This window comes from Leucoraja erinacea, chromosome 20 (assembly GCF_028641065.1).
Source record: "Leucoraja erinacea ecotype New England chromosome 20, Leri_hhj_1, whole genome shotgun sequence".
Taxonomy (NCBI): Eukaryota; Metazoa; Chordata; class Chondrichthyes; order Rajiformes; family Rajidae; genus Leucoraja; species Leucoraja erinaceus.
The window spans coordinates 17,802,072-17,820,853 of NC_073396.1; the positions used below are offsets into that span (position 1 = coordinate 17,802,072).

Below are 18,782 nucleotides of genomic sequence, written 5' to 3' on the forward strand. Positions count from 1 at the left end.
TTTGGTCTCCTAATCTGAGGAAAGACATTCATGCCATGTACAGAGAAGGTTCACCAGACTGATTCCTGGGATGTCAGGACTTTCATATGAAGAAAGACTGGATAGACTCGGTTTGTACTCGCTAGAATTTAGAAGATTGAGGGGGGATCTTATAGAAACTTACAAAATTCTTAAGGGGTTGGACAGGCTTGATGCAGGAAGATTGTTCCCGATGTTGGAGAAGTCCAAAACAAGGGGTCACAGTTTAAGCATAAGGGGGAAATCTTTTAGGACCGAGATGAGGAAAACCTTTTTCACACAGAGAGTGGTGAATCTCTGGAATTCTCTGCCGCAGAAGGTAGTTGAGGTCAGTTCATTGGCTATATTTAAGAGGGAGTTAGATATGGCCCTTGTGGCTAAAGGGATCAGGGGGTATGGAGAGAAGGCAGGAACGGGATACTGAGTTGGATGATCAGCCATGATCATATTGAATGGCGTTGCAGGCTCGAAGGGCCGAATGGCCTACTCCTGTACCTATTTTCTATGTTTCTATCCCTTCAATCCACCATTGTAAATAGCATCAGTTCGACAAGTTGCTGTTTCATGGAATTTCACGTCTTCCAAACAAAGATGGTCTCCCAATTCCCCAACCACACTATCCAACAAGTATTATCAATCTCCCAGTATAGTCACAGCCTGCTCTCTCAACATTGTCAGTTTTACAGTGACTCGACTAAATCGACCCAACTCTGCTGCAACGCGTCTACAACTATGCAACCATTGTTAGTCTTCCAACATCTCCAGCATCCACAAAATCAGTACTACCAAACATTTTTGGTCTCCCAGTCCCATCACGTGAAGCCCCCTTCTTGCATTTATCATGCCAGGCCCTGTAGGGGTGGTGTGTTTCACTGAAATCCTGTTCTTTTAAATTCTAGAGTGAACAGACCTAATGTGATTTATTGCTCCTCATAGGACAAACTATCCACCCCGGGAATCAATCTGGTGAACTTTCAATGTACTCCCGCTATCATGGATAAGATTTATTAGATAGGGGCACCAACCCTGTATGTAATATTCCAGAAGCTGCCTTCTCAGAGCCCCATTTGATTTCATCTATACTTTATGTTCTAATACACAAGTCTTTTCGCAATAAAGCTCACAGACAATTTACTTTCTTAAATGCTTGCTGTACATTTCTAAATACCTGTTTCCCTTCTTTATTATGAAGTGTTTTGTGTAAATTGTTGATAAAAAAAATAAAAGTAATCAATTTTAGAGTAAGGCTGTAACATAACAAAATGTGGAAAAAGTGAAGGGGTCTGAATACATTCTGTATATTTATACTTTGCTTGAGAAACTTTCATGTACACATGTAACAAATTCTGCTTCATCTAATCCCTTCACACCACAGCAATCCCAGTCAATATCAGGAAAGATAAAATCACCTACTATTGCAACCCTATTATTCCTACACCAGCCTGCGATTTCATTACATTGTATTGTATTTGTATTGTATTTTAATGACCACACTGTCAGGCTGGTGGAATTTGTTATCAGTACAGCTCGGTACAGGTTCCAACATTTCATCAAACATTAAACATATAGCATAGATATACATACGAACAGATGCATTACATAATACATAAGGGCCATGCTTATTCTTATTCCTCACCGTACAGAGTTTAAAATGTTAATTGCAGTGGGAATGAAACTGTTTTTAAAGCGGTTTGTTTTTGAGGCAATTGTCCTGTATCTCCTCCCAGAGGGCAGCAGCTGAAAGGCATAGTGTGCAGGGTGAGTAGGATCAGAGATGATCTTGCGGGCTCTGTGTAATGTCCGTTTGTGGTAAAGTGATTCAAGGGATGGTAGGCGTAAGCCAATAATTTTAGATGCTCTGTTGATGATGCGCTGTAATTTCTTCCGGGAGAGTGAGTCGAGACTGCCGAACCAGACTGTGATGGATGAAGTGAGGATGCTTTCGATGATGGCTGTATAGAAGCGGAGCATGAGATGAGACCTTGCTCTGAACTTCCTGTAGATCAGTGCACCCTGGCCTGCAGCTACCCGTCTCCTACGCTACTCGCACCATGACCCCTGCCGAGCAGCGCTATGCCCAGATTGAAAAAGAACTGCTTGCCGTGGTCTTCGCTTGCTCCAAGTTCAAGGACTACATCCTCGGCAACTCTTTCACCATCGAGACTGACCACCAGCCGTTGGTGACGATCCTGAATAACCCCATCCATGTTGCTTCTTCCTGGATGCAGCGCATGATGCTGCAACTCCAGCGTTTCACGTTCCAGATCGTTTACCATAAGGGCAAAGACATGTTTGTAGCTGACACCCTGTCTCGTGCTCCGCTGCCTTCCGTTGCCCGTCACCCCTACGAATCGTCGGATCTTCTGGTACTGAACGTTAACATTGTTCCTTCACAGCAGATGCAGTCCCTGGTGCAACACACTGCTGATGATCCTGCCCTGCAACAACTTGCGGACGTTATCCGCCGTGGTTGGCCTGGCCGACGCTCCGAACTGCCTGCTGGCGCTGTACCTTACTTTCTGGTTCGTGATGAACTGGTGCTGCACGCCGGCGTGGTGGTGAAGGGTCACAAAGTCGTTGTGCCTGCCGCTCTGCGGGATCATTACTTCCAGTCTGCTCACAGTGGCCACCCCGGGGTGGAAGCTACTTTGTCCCAGGCCCAAAGCCAATTCTACTGGCCAGGTATGGCTCAAGACATCCGTGACAGGGTCTCCGCTTGCGCTACCTGCAACACCCTGCACCCCCATCAGCAGCGCCAGCCTCTCCTGCAGCCGCCGGCTCCAGAGCTCCCATGGATGGCCGTTGCCACTGACCTATTCGAGTGGCGCGGAAAGCACTTCCTGGTCCTGGTGGACTCCTATTCCAGCTGGTTCGAGGTCGATCAGCTGACCTCCATCACTTCTGCCACTGTCATCGGGAAGCTTCGTCGCCACTTCTCCACCTTCGGCTCCCCGGTGACCCTCCGGTCCGACAACGACAGCCAATTTTCCAGCGCTGAGTTCTGTGCCTTTGCTGCCCGTTGGAACTTTCACCACATCACCAGCAGCCCCGAGTATCCTCAGAGCAACGGACTTGCTGAACGGGCCGTACGTGGTGCCAAGGAGCTGCTGGAACACTGCCGCCTTTTCCGTTCTGATTTCCACCTTGCCCTGCTTAACCTCCGCAACATTTCCCGCGACCCCGCGCTCGGTTCCCCTGCCCAGCGCCTCATGTCCCGCACCACCAGACCTCCCCTGCCGGTCTCTCAACAGTCCCTCAAACCCTCGGTCCAGAACCCTGCCACTGTCACTGAGCGCATTGTCAAAAAACAGGTCATCCAGAAGCGCTCCTTCGACAAATCCGCCCGGCCCCTTCCACGTCTGTTCCCGGGGCAGGTGGTCCGCATGCAGTCCCCCTCTGGCCATTACCGCCTGGCCGTCGTGGTCGGTGACGCCGGTTCACCGCGTTCATACTTCGTCGACTACGAGGGGGCTATCTACCGTCGCTCCCGCCAGCACCTGCTGCTCGTGAACGAGCCCACTCCGCCTCCTGCGGATCCTTCTCACCCCCCCCATTCCATGTCGCACTCCCGTTGCCCCGCCAGCCCCGACAACACCTCGCATGCCGCGCACCCTACCCTCCCAACTGTCGATCCCCCGGTCGCCGAAGCCCCGTTCCCCTGCCTCGCCTGTCAAGCCTGCCTCGCCCGTCAAACCTGCCTCGCCTTCCAAACCGGTTTCCCCGCCCGGAGCCCCGCGATCTCACCTCCTTCCACCGCCAGCCTCTCCTGCCGCTGCCCCGGCTGCTGTCCCTTCTGTTCCCGACGAAGAGGAGGAGGGCGGTTTACGCACCCGCTCTGGCCGGCTGGTCAAGCCGCCTGTCCGCTACAGGGAGTTCGCATAGTTTTATACTGTTGCCGGTGCGGTTTGTGTTCGTAGCGTATGAGCCGTGGTCACTCTGCATATTACCTGCCATGCTTTTATTTCTAAGAGGAAGGATGTAGATCAGTGCATGTTCCCTTAACCATAGTGACCTCCCCACTACTAACCACTCCCCATTGTCTCCAGTATAATAGTAAGATTAAACGAGTACTTACCAGTACGAAGTTTGATCTGTATTTTATGAGGAGTTACGATGAGGGATTACGTGAAGAACCCACCCAGCGCGCAGGCACGGCATACTTCCAAGCAGCGGTGTGGAATCACAGATAGACACTAGTTGAAGTAAAGATAGTAAAGACCAACGAGACATCAGTCCGAATTTGATCTATATAATGAGGGTGGGAGCGGAGGGCACGTAATCCCTCATCGTAACTCCTCATAAAATACAGATCAAACTTCGTACTGGTAAGTACTCGTTTAATCTTACTATTTTACTTCGGAGTCACGTGAGTGACTACGTGAAGACTTCAAAGGTCTGTGATTTCAAACCGTGTAACAGTTATATCACTCACTGCCGAAAGATCATCGAGGGAGGAAGTGGTATCTAAAGACCAACAAGTTTGTTTAGTTATAAAAGAAATGTTTATTAACTACAACAAAAATAGCTCCCCTGGGCTTTTAAATCATAACTTTGCGGTTTCTAAAATGCTTCCCGCAAAGACGTCCTGTTCCATCAGCGGTTTCCTGTAGAATTTTTGGAATGTCGATTCCCTTGACCATCCCGCTGCTCTGAGGATGTGGTCTAGGGGAACCTGCATCCTATCCGCTGCTGAGGTGGACGCTGCCCTGGTTGAATGGGATTTAAAAACATCTGTGTTAATCCCTGCCATGTTAAGGACCTGTTTCAACCATCTGGATAAAGTCTGGCTGGTAACCCGTCCAAAAGGCTTTTTGTGGCTAACCCATAAGGCTTTTTCTCTCCCTCTAAGAGTTTGGGTAGTGTCTAAATAATGATGAAGGTGGGTCACCACACACAGCCTAGGTTCTGGAGGGTATGCCCGGAAGATCAACGGGGAGTTGGATGTACCTGGTCTGCTTTGTTTTACCAACCCCGGCATGGTGAAAGTAATGGTATCTGGGGTGGTCACCATGTAGTTCAGATTTAGCTGATGCAGCGACTGAACCCTCTGAGCTGAGACAAGCGCCATGAGCATAAGGGTCTTATAAGTGGACTGTTCCAGGCTCAGGGATCCCACCGGAGGCCAACCTCGAAGGTGTGTCAGAACTACACTCACATCCCACATATGGGTGTATCTAGGTGTAGGGGGTTTGGTGTTAAAGATCCCCTTAAGGAGTTTGATGACCAGAGGGTGGGATCCCACACTATGCTGTCCTATGGGCATGAGGTATGCGGACAGGGCGCTCCGAGCTGTATTGATGGCACTGTAGCTCATCTTGAGGTCATGGTGCAGGTGGGCCAGGAACTCCAGCACATCCGAGATCGAAGCCGTCTTGTAGGATGTCCCTGCTTCCAGACAGTACTGTTCCCATTTCCTGATGTAGGTCAGGTACTGTTTTTTGGTGGAAACTCGCAGGGATGCCGACATGGTGGTGATTGTTCTCTCTGATAACCCCAATCCCCGGTAAGGTCTGTTCAAAATCTGGAAACCAGGAGTTTCAATTTTTGGTGGCATGGATGACTAATGCCAGTTACCGGGTGAGTCAATAATTGGGGGTGGTTATGAAGGACCATAGGTGTCTCTACCACCATGTCGTGGAACATTGGGAACCATGGTTGGGTAGGCCAGTCGGGCACGACCAGAATGCCAGAGGCTGAGTCTGCCTGAATTTTCTGGAGTACCCGACTGATGAGGCAGAAGGGAGGGAAAGCATAGAAAAAGAAATTTCCCCAATCCAGCGTGAAGGCATCTACCGCTGCTGCCTCTGGGTCTGGTTCCCAAGCCACATACATGGGTAGTTGGTGATTTAATCTAGACGCAAACAAATCTATATCTGGCGTACCATATTGCTTGACAATTTTAGCAAATAATTTTGGGTCCAACATCCATTCGATGTTGTCATTAAATTTTCGTGACCTGGTGTCCGCGACTAAATTTAGCTTGCCTGGTAAATAGGCAGCTGATAGCCAAATATGTCTCTCGACACACCATTGCCAGATTATAGCAGTTAATTTGTCGCATGATACTGATTTTATGCCACCCATGTGCTGGATATAAGATACCGCCGTAGTGTTGTCGATCATGATCCTAACATGCACGTGCCGCATATCAGATGCATATGCTTTTAGCCCATAAAAGGCGGCGAGCATTTCCAAGAAGTTAATGCCCAGTGATTGTAGTAGCGATGCCTCTGAGTTAGTCCATCTGCCACCCGTGCTGTCTATGGAGTTAGTAGCTCCCCAGCCTAAAGCACTGGCATCCGTTGTAATGGTTATGTTAGGATTGGTTACGGCGATAGGACTGTGACTGTGCCAAATATTATCAACCCACCACTGAAGTTCTGATTTGGCTTCAGTGGGTAATTCCATTTTGCGGTCATAATGCCCCCTATTAAGACGTAATGCATGAGTCCTTGCTCTTTGTAAATTTTGATAATGCAAGGGCCATGTTGGGCAGCCGGGAATGCTGCTACTATAGAGCCAATAACTCTGGCTACATGCCGTATCCTAGGTTGCGGTGTAGCAATTAAATGGTTACAAGCTTCGATGAGTGAAACTTTTTTGTCTCTGGGCAGAGTGACAGTCATATGAATAGTGTCAATAGTGAAGCCTAGGTAATCCATGTTAGTAGTAGGCTCCAATATTGATTTATCTGGGTGAAGGATGAATCCCAAAGTTTCAAGGAGTTGTTTAGTGGCTAAAACTCCTGCGACAGCTTGTTCCCTTGTTCTCCCTAATATGAGAACATCGTCCAGATAGGCCACGACTAAATGTTTTAGTTCTCTCAATTTTTTCATGGCCACTTTAAGAATTTTTGTAAATAATCTGGGAGCTGTCGTTAACCCATTGGGCAAGGCTCGGTACTGCCATTGCTGGCCCATCCAGATAAATTTCAGATATTTATAATAATCTTTATGAATGGGTACCAAATAGTAAGCATCTTTGATATCTATGCTTGCCATGTAGTATCCCTTGGAGATCAGTTGTCTGGCAGTGACAAATGTCTCCATTTTGAAATGTTGATACTCAACAGACTGATTAAGTGACGTCAGATCAATAATAATGCGACATCCACCATCTTTTTTGGATTTGAGAAAAATATTTGATACAAATTCTTGCGGCTCGTGTGTGGTCATTTCTATGATGCCTTTAGCCACGAGCCGATCAAGTTCAGCTTGTCCTTCTACCTTCTCAACTGCTGAGGGAAGGAATACCCTTTGGGGCATGTGCTGAACTGGCGGTTCTATGCCTGGTTTGAATTCAATTTTGTATCCACTAATACTGTTGAGTATAAACTTATTGTTAGTAAGGGAGCACCAAACATGCTTGAAGAACCTCAAACGTCCTCCTGTTAATACAACACCCTTTGTCTGTGTATGTTGACAGGAACCAGACCCACCTACCTCCATGTTTATTTGTGGGGCCGTTTTCGGTAGGTTTGGCCCAAGGTTGTCCGTGTTGGTGCTGCGGTGGGGCGGCGCATCTTCCCACGGCTCCGCCCTGGGCCCCGCTCTAAAAAAGAGCTCTGGGGGTAGTGGGAGGCGGTCACCAGGCTTTCACCAGCTCGGTACCTGCTGGTGGCTGCTGAGGCGTGCTGCCAACTGGGTGTCTTCACCCTGCTCGGTCCTGGCCCTGCCCTCATGAGGCCTACTGGTTTGGCCGCCTCTTCCAACTCCTTCAGTTTTTTGGCCAGATCTGCACCAAATAGCAGCGCCTCTCGTTCGGGCGCTGGAGCTTTGCAGAGGCCTGCATATGTTGGGTTGAGGGCAGGCCTGATGTTGTCCCGCCGTAGGCTATTGAGCTCATAGGTGGTGCTGCACATCAGTGCGAGAGCATCCTGCTGGGGTATGGTTAGGTCTTCATTCCCAACGGACCGAGCAAAGGCGGTGATGGCTGCTGAGTGGAGCTTCAGGACTCGCTGCATCTTAACTTCGTGAGCCCTGATCTGCTGCCCCAGCTGGTTCCATATCTGCCCATTGACCGTTTTGACCCTCAGCGCCTCGCAATTCTCTGGCGCTGTGTACGTGTCAAGGGCCTGCTGGACGGCCTTGTCCTGCAGCGGGTTGTTGGACAGCCTGTTTATGCTGGCCGCCATTCTGGGTGGCAATACCATCCCAGTCGTTGGGGGCGCTGCGTATCGGCCCACTACACCCAGTAGCTCTTCTTCTAGCACGCCCGGCATGCTGATGGTATCCTCCGCCTGCCCTTGGGATAGGCCAGCCCAGTCCTGGCCTCCCTTACTGCCCTCGAACATAGAGGGTACAGAAGGGTGTGGAGAGGAGGAGGCCAAAGCCCGTCCTCCTGGGAGATGCCTAGCCTGCATCTCCTCATCAATCATGCGCTCTAGGAGCTGCCTCATGCAGCTGATGCGAGCGTCTCCCCTTTTCGGTGGTGGGGAGCGTTCCCGTTCCTCCGATGAATCGGAGGACACCGGCCGGTCGGTCTTATGAGTCGCCTTCCTCCCTGTGCGGGGCGTCGATATCTGCAGCACAGGGGGCGGCTCGGTGTCGGGTGAGCGGGAGCGTTGAAAAGGCTCCTCCGCTGCGAGAGGCTGCCGCCCAGCTATGGACCCCTCCTCGGGTGGAGTTGGGCAGGCAGTCCTTCTGGCTGGTCGCTTTCGAGAGGCCATAATTCTCCCTTGAGCGACTCTGTAACACAAAAAAGGCACTTACCTGAGGTCTTGTCTTTATGCTGCAGCTGGAGAGCCTGGCTCCAGCTGCTGCCGCTGTTGCACTGCTGACGTAATGCCGCGCCTGCGCGCTGGGTGGGTTCTTCACGTAGTCACTCACGTGACTCCGAAGTAAAATTGTAGTGTCCCCACCTCTAGCTCGCTCTCTAGCTCCAGTGATGACCACGGACAGCTACAGCTTAGTGTAAAGTCTCAGTTTAATAAACAGTTACAGTAAAAAGACTTGTGTGTGCAGTAAGTCATTTTACACTTCCTGAGCTGTCGGAGATGGAAAAGTCTTTGCTGGGCTTTTCCATAGATGTGGTCTGCGTTTGTCCTCCATTTGAGGTTGTTGCTGATGTGGGTTCCAAGGAGTTTGAATGTGTCAGTGATGGAGATGGATTCACCTTTAATGAGCACAGGAGTTTTGGGGGATGGCTGGCGTCTTGGGTCGATGATGAGTTCTTTTGTTTTTGATGAGTTGAGTAAGAGATCATGGTCTGTGCACCAGGTCACTGCTTGGTTGACCTGTGCACGGTATTCAGTTTCTTGGTTGTTGGTGATGAATCCAATGATGGTTGAGTCGTCCGCGTACTTGTACAGGTTGACGGAGCTGTGGTGGGATGTGAGCTGGTTTGTGTAACGGGAGAATAGCCAGGGTGAAAGAACACAGCCTTGGGGTGTGCCTGTACTGAGGAACAGAGGGGAGGATGTGTTATTGTTAATCCTCACCCTTTGTTGCCTGTTCCAGAGAAAGCTGTGAATCCAGTGACAGATGCATGGGTCAATGTTCATGTCCAGTAATTTATTGTACAGTTTGTGTTATTGAATGCGGAGTTGAAATCCATGAACAGGATGCGGGCATATGTGTTTGCGGACTCCAGGTGGTTCAGAATGTGATGAGTTGCTAAGTTGACGGTGTCCTCAACTGACCTGTTGGCCCTGTATGCAAATTGGTATGGGTCCATGAGTGGGGCGGTGACAGTTTTCAGGTGGTTACACAATTCTCCAGCATCTGCAGTTCCCTCTTAAACACAGTTTTCAGGTGATTTAGTATGATGCGCTCAAATGATTTCATGACTGCCGATGTCAAGGCAATGGGTCTATAGTCATTGAGGCAGGAGATGGTCTTGGTCTTGGGAACCGGGATGATAATTGCGCCACTAATTCCTGCTACTATTGTTGCATGCAGATGACTTTGCTGAATAGACATGAGAAGTATTAATTTAAGATTAAAAAGTTTGTCACGGCTACAGTCCGAGATGTCATTTCTGATGGTTTGTCTAGTGAGGCTATATAGGTGGAGCTGAGAAATAAAAAGGAGATGATCACATTGTTGGGAGTGTACTACCTGCCCCCAAATAGTCCACAGGAATTAGAAGACCAAATATACCAGGAGATTGCAGACAGATGCAAGACTAATAGGGTTGTAGTAGTAGTAGGGAATTTTAACTTTCCCATTATACCGCCTATTGTATGCACACCGTTGGAAAAACATATCAACAGCCCTGTAATTAACTAATGATCCTTTTAAATTCCATAGATGGATTAAGTCTTGCACTGGAGGGATCCTTCCTGCTGCTTAATGTGTCATCAGAAATACAAAGTTAAGACAGAGCATTGACTCAGCTACAAACTCCAAAATAGCAAGGTAGTTGTGAAATCAGCACATATAGATTGTTAATGCAAGCCACTGACACAACATTCAGGGGTCCACTACAAGTTGGCACTTCACCTGACCATGAACTCCAGCTACCATTTTGGACATCAAGGACGTTCCTGGCATCCAGAGAATGCATACTACTAACCCAAACTTCAATCCGACAAGTAATTTGGAAGAAGTATTTGTGTAGCAGCAGATAATTATAACTATAGAGTAGCTGTGGCAAGTGTAATAGATTGTATTTAAAAGGCAACTAGATATGTGTATGTGAGAGGGATGGCAGGAAATGTTATAAGGGGAAATAAAGGTGTGCAGAGGTGGGCATGTGGAGCACACATCCTGCTGCACATTGAATGCTTTGTGAAATGTTTTGTGTTGAAAATTATGTGCAATTCTCTGAAAATGTGCTGAACAAGGATTTATTGAATCTAATGTAATTATCTGGTGCCTTGTACTGATTTCAGGTCATTGTCCAGCGATCGCTTTCTGCTAAATCAATTACCCATGCCAAAGGTGGAAGCTTGTTTGCAGCCTATTTGAAGATCTTCCCAATTTTCATAATGGTGTTTCCAGGCATGATCAGTCGAGTGCTTTATCCCGGTAAGCCTATTTTACATAACAATTAAGTTATCAATTAAATCTAGGATGATAAGCAATATACACTTCCTTCGAACTACCTTTCATAAATCTGGGCAGGATAATTAGCTTGATGGCTTCACCTTTTGTATGTGCCATTATCAACTCCCATTGTCAATCATAAAACTTGTAGAAACAAGACTGACTTCAGGCAGGAGTTTTACATCTAATGGTATACTAGACTAAGTGGGACCCGTTGGGTCCCAGCATCACATGGGAGGGCTGGTCCCCAACGCAATATTCCACTTCTCCACAAATTCCAATACTGCTAACCAGTGGGGGGGGGGGGGGGGGGGGGGGCTGTCTGTTGCGCTAGTATGGGTGTTGCGGGCTGAAACTACTGGTTTCCAGAGGGCTAGTATAGACATTGTGGGCCGTATGGATGCTTGGGTAGGCATCCAACTGTTGCAACAATTTTAAAAGCCAAGCCAAGGCAAACAATTGGGCTGCAGACACCCGACAACCAAAATTCATTTTGTGAACACAAACCTTTTAAAAAGGGCTGCAGCCACTTTACAGCCACATCGAGGGGACTCACCATGGATTAGACGTGCGTTCAGTGTTATTCGCAGCTCAGAGAGCTAAGAACCTCTTACTTCCTGGTCTGGCAGAGACAGAGTGAGGCACGACACTTCCTGGTTTATAGTCCCTCCCCCTGCCGCCAGCGGGGGCAGCAGAGAGAATGGGGAATTTTGTAAAAACATTACTATCTCTCTAATTTTTCATCGACGGAAAAATCCTCCGCACTCATACAGCGGAGGGGGACTCTGAGCGAGGTGGCCAAAAATGACAGCTGTAGGTGGCGGCATTCTCTCGGAAATCGCAGCACAGTCGGCCAAAAACGGTCAAGATCGGAGATTTAGTAATATAATAATAAGATTATACTTCAGTAATATAGGCTTCTCTAATACGGTGGAACACGCTTCCTTCCATTCCATGGCTAGTACAAACACTACCAACTAAAGGTAGGAAACTTGGATGATGAGAGAAATCGAGCTCTGTACAATAATAAACAGGAGGCATGGGGCATGCATAGGCAGCTGGAATCAAGTGTATCACTGGAGGAGTTTCAGGAACCAAGGAGCACACTAAAGATGAAATCAGGAGGGCAAAAATGGGACGGTGGATAGCTCTGGCAGATAATATTAAGATTAATCCCAAGTGACTTTATAAGTACTGTGGCGTCAGGGCTGATGTGTTCAGCAATGACCACACTGACACTCTCAGAAGGGTGAACTCACATGATATATTTTATATACAGTGGGAAGAAAGTCCAGGACCACATGGGGGCACTGTCTCTCACTGGAATAGATAGAGTAAATGCATAGAGTCTTTTACCCAGAGTAGGGGAATTAAAAACAAGAGGACATAGTTTTAAAGTGAGGGGGTGAAAATGTATTAGGAACCCGAGGGTCAACTTTTTTAACACAAAGGGTGGTAGGTATATGGAACGAGCTACCAGAGGAGATAGTTGAGGCAGGTACTATCGCAATGTTCAAAGAGCATTTGGACAATTACATGGATAGGATAGGTTTAGAGGGATATGGGCCAAACGCAGGTTGAAAGGTTCAATAGTTTCTTTATTATTACTTGTACCAAGGTAGAAGTAATAAATTCTGCCCCTATTCAAAATTTTAACTTGAGCGCCCGGCCTGTCTTTATTCATAACTATCTTAAAGCTAATAGAACTGTGGTAGGTGGTCCTAAAAAGCTCACCCACAGACACTGCAGTCACTTGCCCTTCCCAATTTCCTAAGAGTACATCAATCTTTGCCTTCTCCTGTTTAGTGCGCACTACATATTATCTGAGGAAACTTTCTGAACAAATTCCACCCTGGCTAAGCCTTTGACACTATGACTATATTGGGAAAGTTAAAAACCCCTACTACTACAACCCTATTAGTCTTGCATCTGCCTGCAATCTCCTGGTATATTTGGTCTTCTAATTCCCGTGGACTATTTGGGGGCAGGTAGTACACTCCCAACAATGTGATCATCTCCTTTTTATTTCTCAGCTCCACCTATATAGCCTCACTAGACGAACCATCAGAAATGACATCTCGGACTGTAGCTGTGACAAACTTTTTTAATCTTAAATTAATACTTCTCATGTCTATTCAGCAAAGTCATCTGCATGCAACAATAGTAGCAGGAATTAGTGGCGCAATTATGTAATGAAATCGCAGGCTGGTGTAGGAATAATAGGGTTGCAATAGTAGGTAATTTTATCTTTCCTGATATTGACTGGGATTGCTGTAGTGTGAAGGGATTAGGTGAAGCAGAATTTGTTATGTGTGTACATTAAAGTTTCTCAAGCAAAGTATAAATATACAGAAAGAATTCAGACCCCTTCACTTTTTCCACATTTTGTTACGTTCTAGCCTTACTCTAAAATTGATTACATTTATTTTTTTTATCAACAATCTACACAAAATACCTCATAATATAAAAGGGAAAACAGGTATTTAGAAATTTTTTGCAAAGTAATTAAAAAGGAATAACTGAAACAGCACATTTACATAAGTATTCATACCCTTTGCTATGAAACTCAAAATTGAGTTTTGGTGCATCCTGTTTCCATTGATTATCCTTGAGATGTTTCTACAACTTGATTGGATTCCACCAGTGGTAAATTAAATTGATTGCACGTGATTTGGAAAGGCACACACCTGTCTATATAAAGTCCTGCAGTTGACAGTGCATGTCAGACCAAAAACCAAGCCATGAAGACAAAATAATTGTCCGTAGACCTTCTAGACAGGATTGTGTCGATACGCAGATCTGGGGAAGGGTATAAAACAATTTCTGCAGCATTGCAGGTTCCGAAGAGTGGCCTTCATTATTATTAAATGGAAGAACTTTGAAACCACCAGGACTCTTCATAGAGATGGCTGCCTGGCCAAACTGAGTAATCGGGGGAGAAGGGCCTTGATGAGGGAGGTGTTGAACCCGTTGATCACTCTGACTGAGCTCCAGAGTTCCTCTGTGGAGATGGGAGAAACTTCCAGAAGGACAACTGTATCTGCAGCACTCCACAAATCAGGCCTTTATGGTAGAGTGGCCAGACGGAAGCCATTCTTCAGTAAAAGGCACATGACAGCCCGCTTGGAGTTTGCCAAAGGGCACTTAAACAAGATTCTTTGGTCTGATGAAACCAAGATTGAACTCTTTTGCCTGAATGCCAAGTGTCACGTAGGAAGAAACCAGGCACCGCTCATCACCTGGCCAATACCATACCTACGGTGAAGCATGGGGTGGAGGTTCACCTTCCAACAGGTCAACAACCCTAAGCACACAGTCAAGGCAACGCAGGCTTTGTGACAAGTGTATGAATGTCCTTGAGTGGCCCAGCCAGAGCCCGGACTTGAACCCGATCGAATATCTCTGGAGGGACCTGAAAATAGCTGTGCATCAACACTCCCCATCCAACCTAACAGAGCTTGAGAGGATCTGCAGAGAAGAATGGAAGAAATTACCCAAATACAGGTGTGCCAAGCTTGTAGCATCATACCCAAGAAGACTTGAGGCTGTAATCGCTGCCTATGGTGCCTCAACAAAGTACTGACCAAAGGGTCTAAATACTTATGTAAATGTGATATTTCAGTTATTTATTTGTAATTACTTTGCAAAAATTTCTACACACCTGTTTTTGCTTTTTTATTATGGGGTATTGTGTATAGATTGATCATTTAAAAAAAAAAAAAAAAAGAATTTAATCCAATTAGAATAAGACTAGCGTAACAAAATGTGGAAAAAGTGAAGGGGTCTGAATACTTTCTGAAAGCACTGTACATCTGTTTGAAAGTGCCCTCTGACACAGGTATACGAATAATAATAATACATTTTATTTGCGGGCGCCTTTCAAAGTCTCAAGGACACCTTACAGAAATTAACAAGAGTAAAAAAAACATATAATCGGAGTAAAATAAATAATAAAGACATCACCAATACACAAATTAAAGACAGAATTCGATCCAAAGACAAAAAAATCAAAAACACAATGTGAAGAGAGAGCAGCGGCAGCTAAACCGTGCCAGCGTACACTCTCCCTTCTGATAGGCCACTCGGCCTCTCTAGCCTGTCTTGCCATTCAATATGACCAAGGCTGACATGCACCAGACCTCAACAACTTTTCTGTTCCCAGTTACCCTTGGCCCTCAATTCTCTAACATTTAAAAAATTGATCCACTTCTTTAACTATCTCCAATGATCCTGCCTCCCAAACCTTCAAGATAGAGAATTACGGATTAGCTACTGAGAGGACGTTCCCACACACCTGATAACTATTTCTAGTTTTAAATATCTGCTCCTTAATATTATATGTATTCCCTCATTTGACAATTCCCATACTGACAATATCTCAACATTGACTCTGCTATGCTCCCTTAGGATTTTATATATTTCACTAAGCTCAGCCCACATTCTTTTGAACTCTAAAGAACACACCACTGATTATAGCCCATGGATTAGCCTATTTTTGTGAATCTCCTTCATTCAAGTTTACAGGCTCCCCACTTCTTTTGCACACTGACTTTTCATCTTCAGGCTTCTGCATTGTTACGGTAAAATACAAATAAAATGACTCTTTCCACAGTCACAAGGTAGACTACTGGGCTCAACATTACTTCCAGCATTTGCAATATTTTGCTTCCAATATTGAGAAATGGTTTGCTTGTGCAATGCAGAAAAATGTGGTAGGAGAACAAGTGAAGAAACGAAAAATAGGGCTACTCAAGGTTTAATTGGGAAGAACAGAATCATCATTGAAATTGCTGAACTTAGTACTGTCAGGTGGAAAGGCCCTTGTGACCAAATGAGGCCTCGTCTTTCAAGCTTCCATGGATCTGTAGGTAGAATGTTGTCGAAAGCCTGGAATAGTGAGGTCAGAGTGGGAAGGAAACACAGTTTTAAGTGAAAAAGAAGCAGTTCAGAATTATGTCTATGGACAGCATTTGTTCCAAGTGAGCAAATGAACAGTGAGGTGTGAAGAATGCCTGTGTAAAAGGACAACTCCTTTCATGAAGAAGGAATTTTGCAAACTATGGTTCAACCCAGACATATCTGTCAGAAGTAAACCATCGCAAATGTCAGAATCATTCAACAGGCAAAACAGCATCCACGAGGAGAGAAACAAAATTCATGTTTCAGGTCAAGGAGCCTTTTCCAGAACTGGGAATGTGAGAAAACAAGCATATTTTGTGCTTCAGAACTGGTGTATCGTGGCAAGTGTAGAGAGAAAGTCTAGGATAGGGTGGAAATGATGTTTTCGCCTTAACACCTAACAACTGGCCGTTAGAAAATAAAAAGTAAAAATAAAGATACCATGGAAGGGGGAGGAGTGAGAAAGAGGGATTGGGAGAAGCTAAGAGAAAGTGAGAGGAAAAGGGAGAGGGAAAAGGAGAGGAAAAAATAGAGAGAAAGGGGAAGGACAGGAGGACTGAGATTGGAAAGGAAAGGGAAAGTGAGAGGAAGAAGAGAGGGGAGGGAGGAGCATAAGGGGAGAGAGAAGGAGAGAGGGGTAGGGAAAGTGGGAGAGTTCTTTGATATTAATCAGTAAAAGACAATAAATGTCTCTACATTGTATTAACTGTGGAAGTAGTGAAATAAGGTGATATTGAAAACATTTTTGAGCATTTGAATGAAATGTGGGTAATTTTGAGAAATTCAATTTATGATATTCACAAAGGTTATGATTCTTGTTCTTAGATCTTGTGGCTTGTCCAGATGAACATTCCTGTCGTAGAGTTTGTGGCAATCCAATTGGGTGCTTTGATATCGCTTATCCACTGCTTGTAATGAAGCTGCTCCCTGAAGGTACATTGTTAAAGTAGGAAAAGAATAAAATTAGGCATGAAAAATTGCTACCCATGCTAAGTTGCTGCTGGAAATGAGTTGGAATGACACTGCCATCCACTGCATCAACTTTCTGATTGGCTGGATCCAACTATGGAGAGAAGTGACTTGTCAAAATGCCTGCCACTGTGCTGTGCGCCTCCATAACTTCAATCAATGTGTCAGATATGTTTTCCCCACTCCCCAGCAGCTATTTCCGTATTTGTTACAAAATAGTAGGTTATAAGTAAAGAGGGGGAATGGTGTCTGTATTGCCAATAACCCACTAAAACCAAGTGAGGGATTACTGAGTAATAAAGTATCATTGTTTCAGTAGTAGAAACAAAAAACTGCAGGTGCTACTTAATACACAAAAGGACATAAAGTGCTGGAGTAATTCAGCAGGTCAGGTAGCATCACTGGAGAACGTGGATAGCTGATGCATCAGAACAAGACCCTTTTTCAGACCCTCGTACTGCAACTTGACGGCTGTAGGAGAGGCGAGGTTCGATGGAGTCTTTGCTCACAGCCTGCAGGTGGCTGGAGTGCAGTGGCAGTGGTGATGGCAGCATTGGCAGGCGCAGTCTTGAAATGGCTGAAAAACTTGTGTGGGCCAGTTGTTTTTAGCCAGAAGAGTCTAGCACAGACGCTCAGATAGATTACTTTCAGTTTGATGTCGGAGCCATGAGATGATACAGTTTTCTACCATGTCTACGACACATTATCATCATGACCACAAGCATGATTGGGACGATGATTAAGAAAGGAAGCTAAGACTTATTTCATTGTTCTGTATTTCTACAATAAAGAAGCAATTAATCAACGAACTACGTCTGGAAGATTCATCATTGCTATCTTAATAGTGTCATGACATGCGTGAGATTACTTTACTAATGGTCTCCGACATAATAGTGGCTTAACGAAGGTTGAACTTTGGAATGCTTTAAAAAGCTGCCACTTTATTCGCTATAACCAAAATCCATTATAAAAAGGTCTGTAATAACAAGGGATTACTGTATATCAGATCAAACCTCGGCTAACATTAATCCATATAAAATAGAATATAAAAAAAGTGACCTAAATGCTCTTCATAAGTTCATAAGTTTCTTTTCTCAGCTTGTGATGTTCTCCACAGCAATAGACATCAAATGCCTCTTGCATCGAGATCTTGTTTAGAATGTCCCGAGGCAGAACTGGGGGAGAAACCACAGATCTATTCAAAGGTCACAAACCTGGAAGTCCTGTATATCAGTTAACGAGACAGACATTTCCCAGAAACACTTCAAACCCATGGTTATGGTGTGTTTCCTTTAATGATATTTGATCTTCTTATTTACCAAAATGATTTTGTAATTGGGAAAGACCTGTCATTTTACTGGTTCTGGGAGCAGCAAACCTCCAACATGGGTGTATTTGCAGCAGAGGGAGTGCAGGTTTGACTGCTGGGATGGCACTTTATCATATGAGAAATTATTGAAGATAACTCTGTAGAGTTCAGATGAATGGGATATTATTTTATTGAGGCATGCAAAATTTCAATGGCGCTTAACTGGGTAAGTAGTTATATATAGGTTTATCAACATGGAGAAGGAGGCTACTTGGCTTTTTAAGCCAACTCCACTCTTTGATTTTATTTTGACTGATATATTTATAACATTGTCTTGGCGTTCCTACTTACAGGTACCAGCAGTAACTTTTGCATATTAACGATTCATCTACATTTGCCATAAAATATTTTGATTTTCACCATTTCTGCCACAATTGTCCTCTGAAGAAGAGCATTCCAAAGGTTCCCTGAGAGAAAAAAAAGTCACTTGATTTATCAGATGAGTGACTTATTGTTAAATGGGGATCCCTGGTTCAAGATTCACTCATAAGTTAAAACATCATCTCAACTTCCAATGTATTTTACAAATATAACATATT

The 18,782-nt window shown here is 45.3% G+C and overlaps 1 protein-coding gene across 4 annotated transcripts in view; it reads left to right on the forward strand.

Moving 5' to 3' along the window:
• The window catches only part of LOC129706845 (sodium/myo-inositol cotransporter 2-like), a 69,866-nt gene that overhangs the window by 34,566 nt on the left and 16,518 nt on the right, over nucleotides 1–18,782 (forward strand). For 3 of the 4 annotated variants that reach the window (XM_055651400.1, XM_055651402.1, XM_055651403.1), the window contains exons 10-11: nucleotides 10,853–10,988; nucleotides 16,731–16,838. In XM_055651400.1, the coding sequence (XP_055507375.1) occupies nucleotides 10,853–10,988; nucleotides 16,731–16,838 (244 nt within the window). The remainder of the gene's footprint in view (nucleotides 1–10,852; nucleotides 10,989–16,730; nucleotides 16,839–18,782) is intronic. The other variant, XM_055651401.1, reaches the window with a different exon arrangement.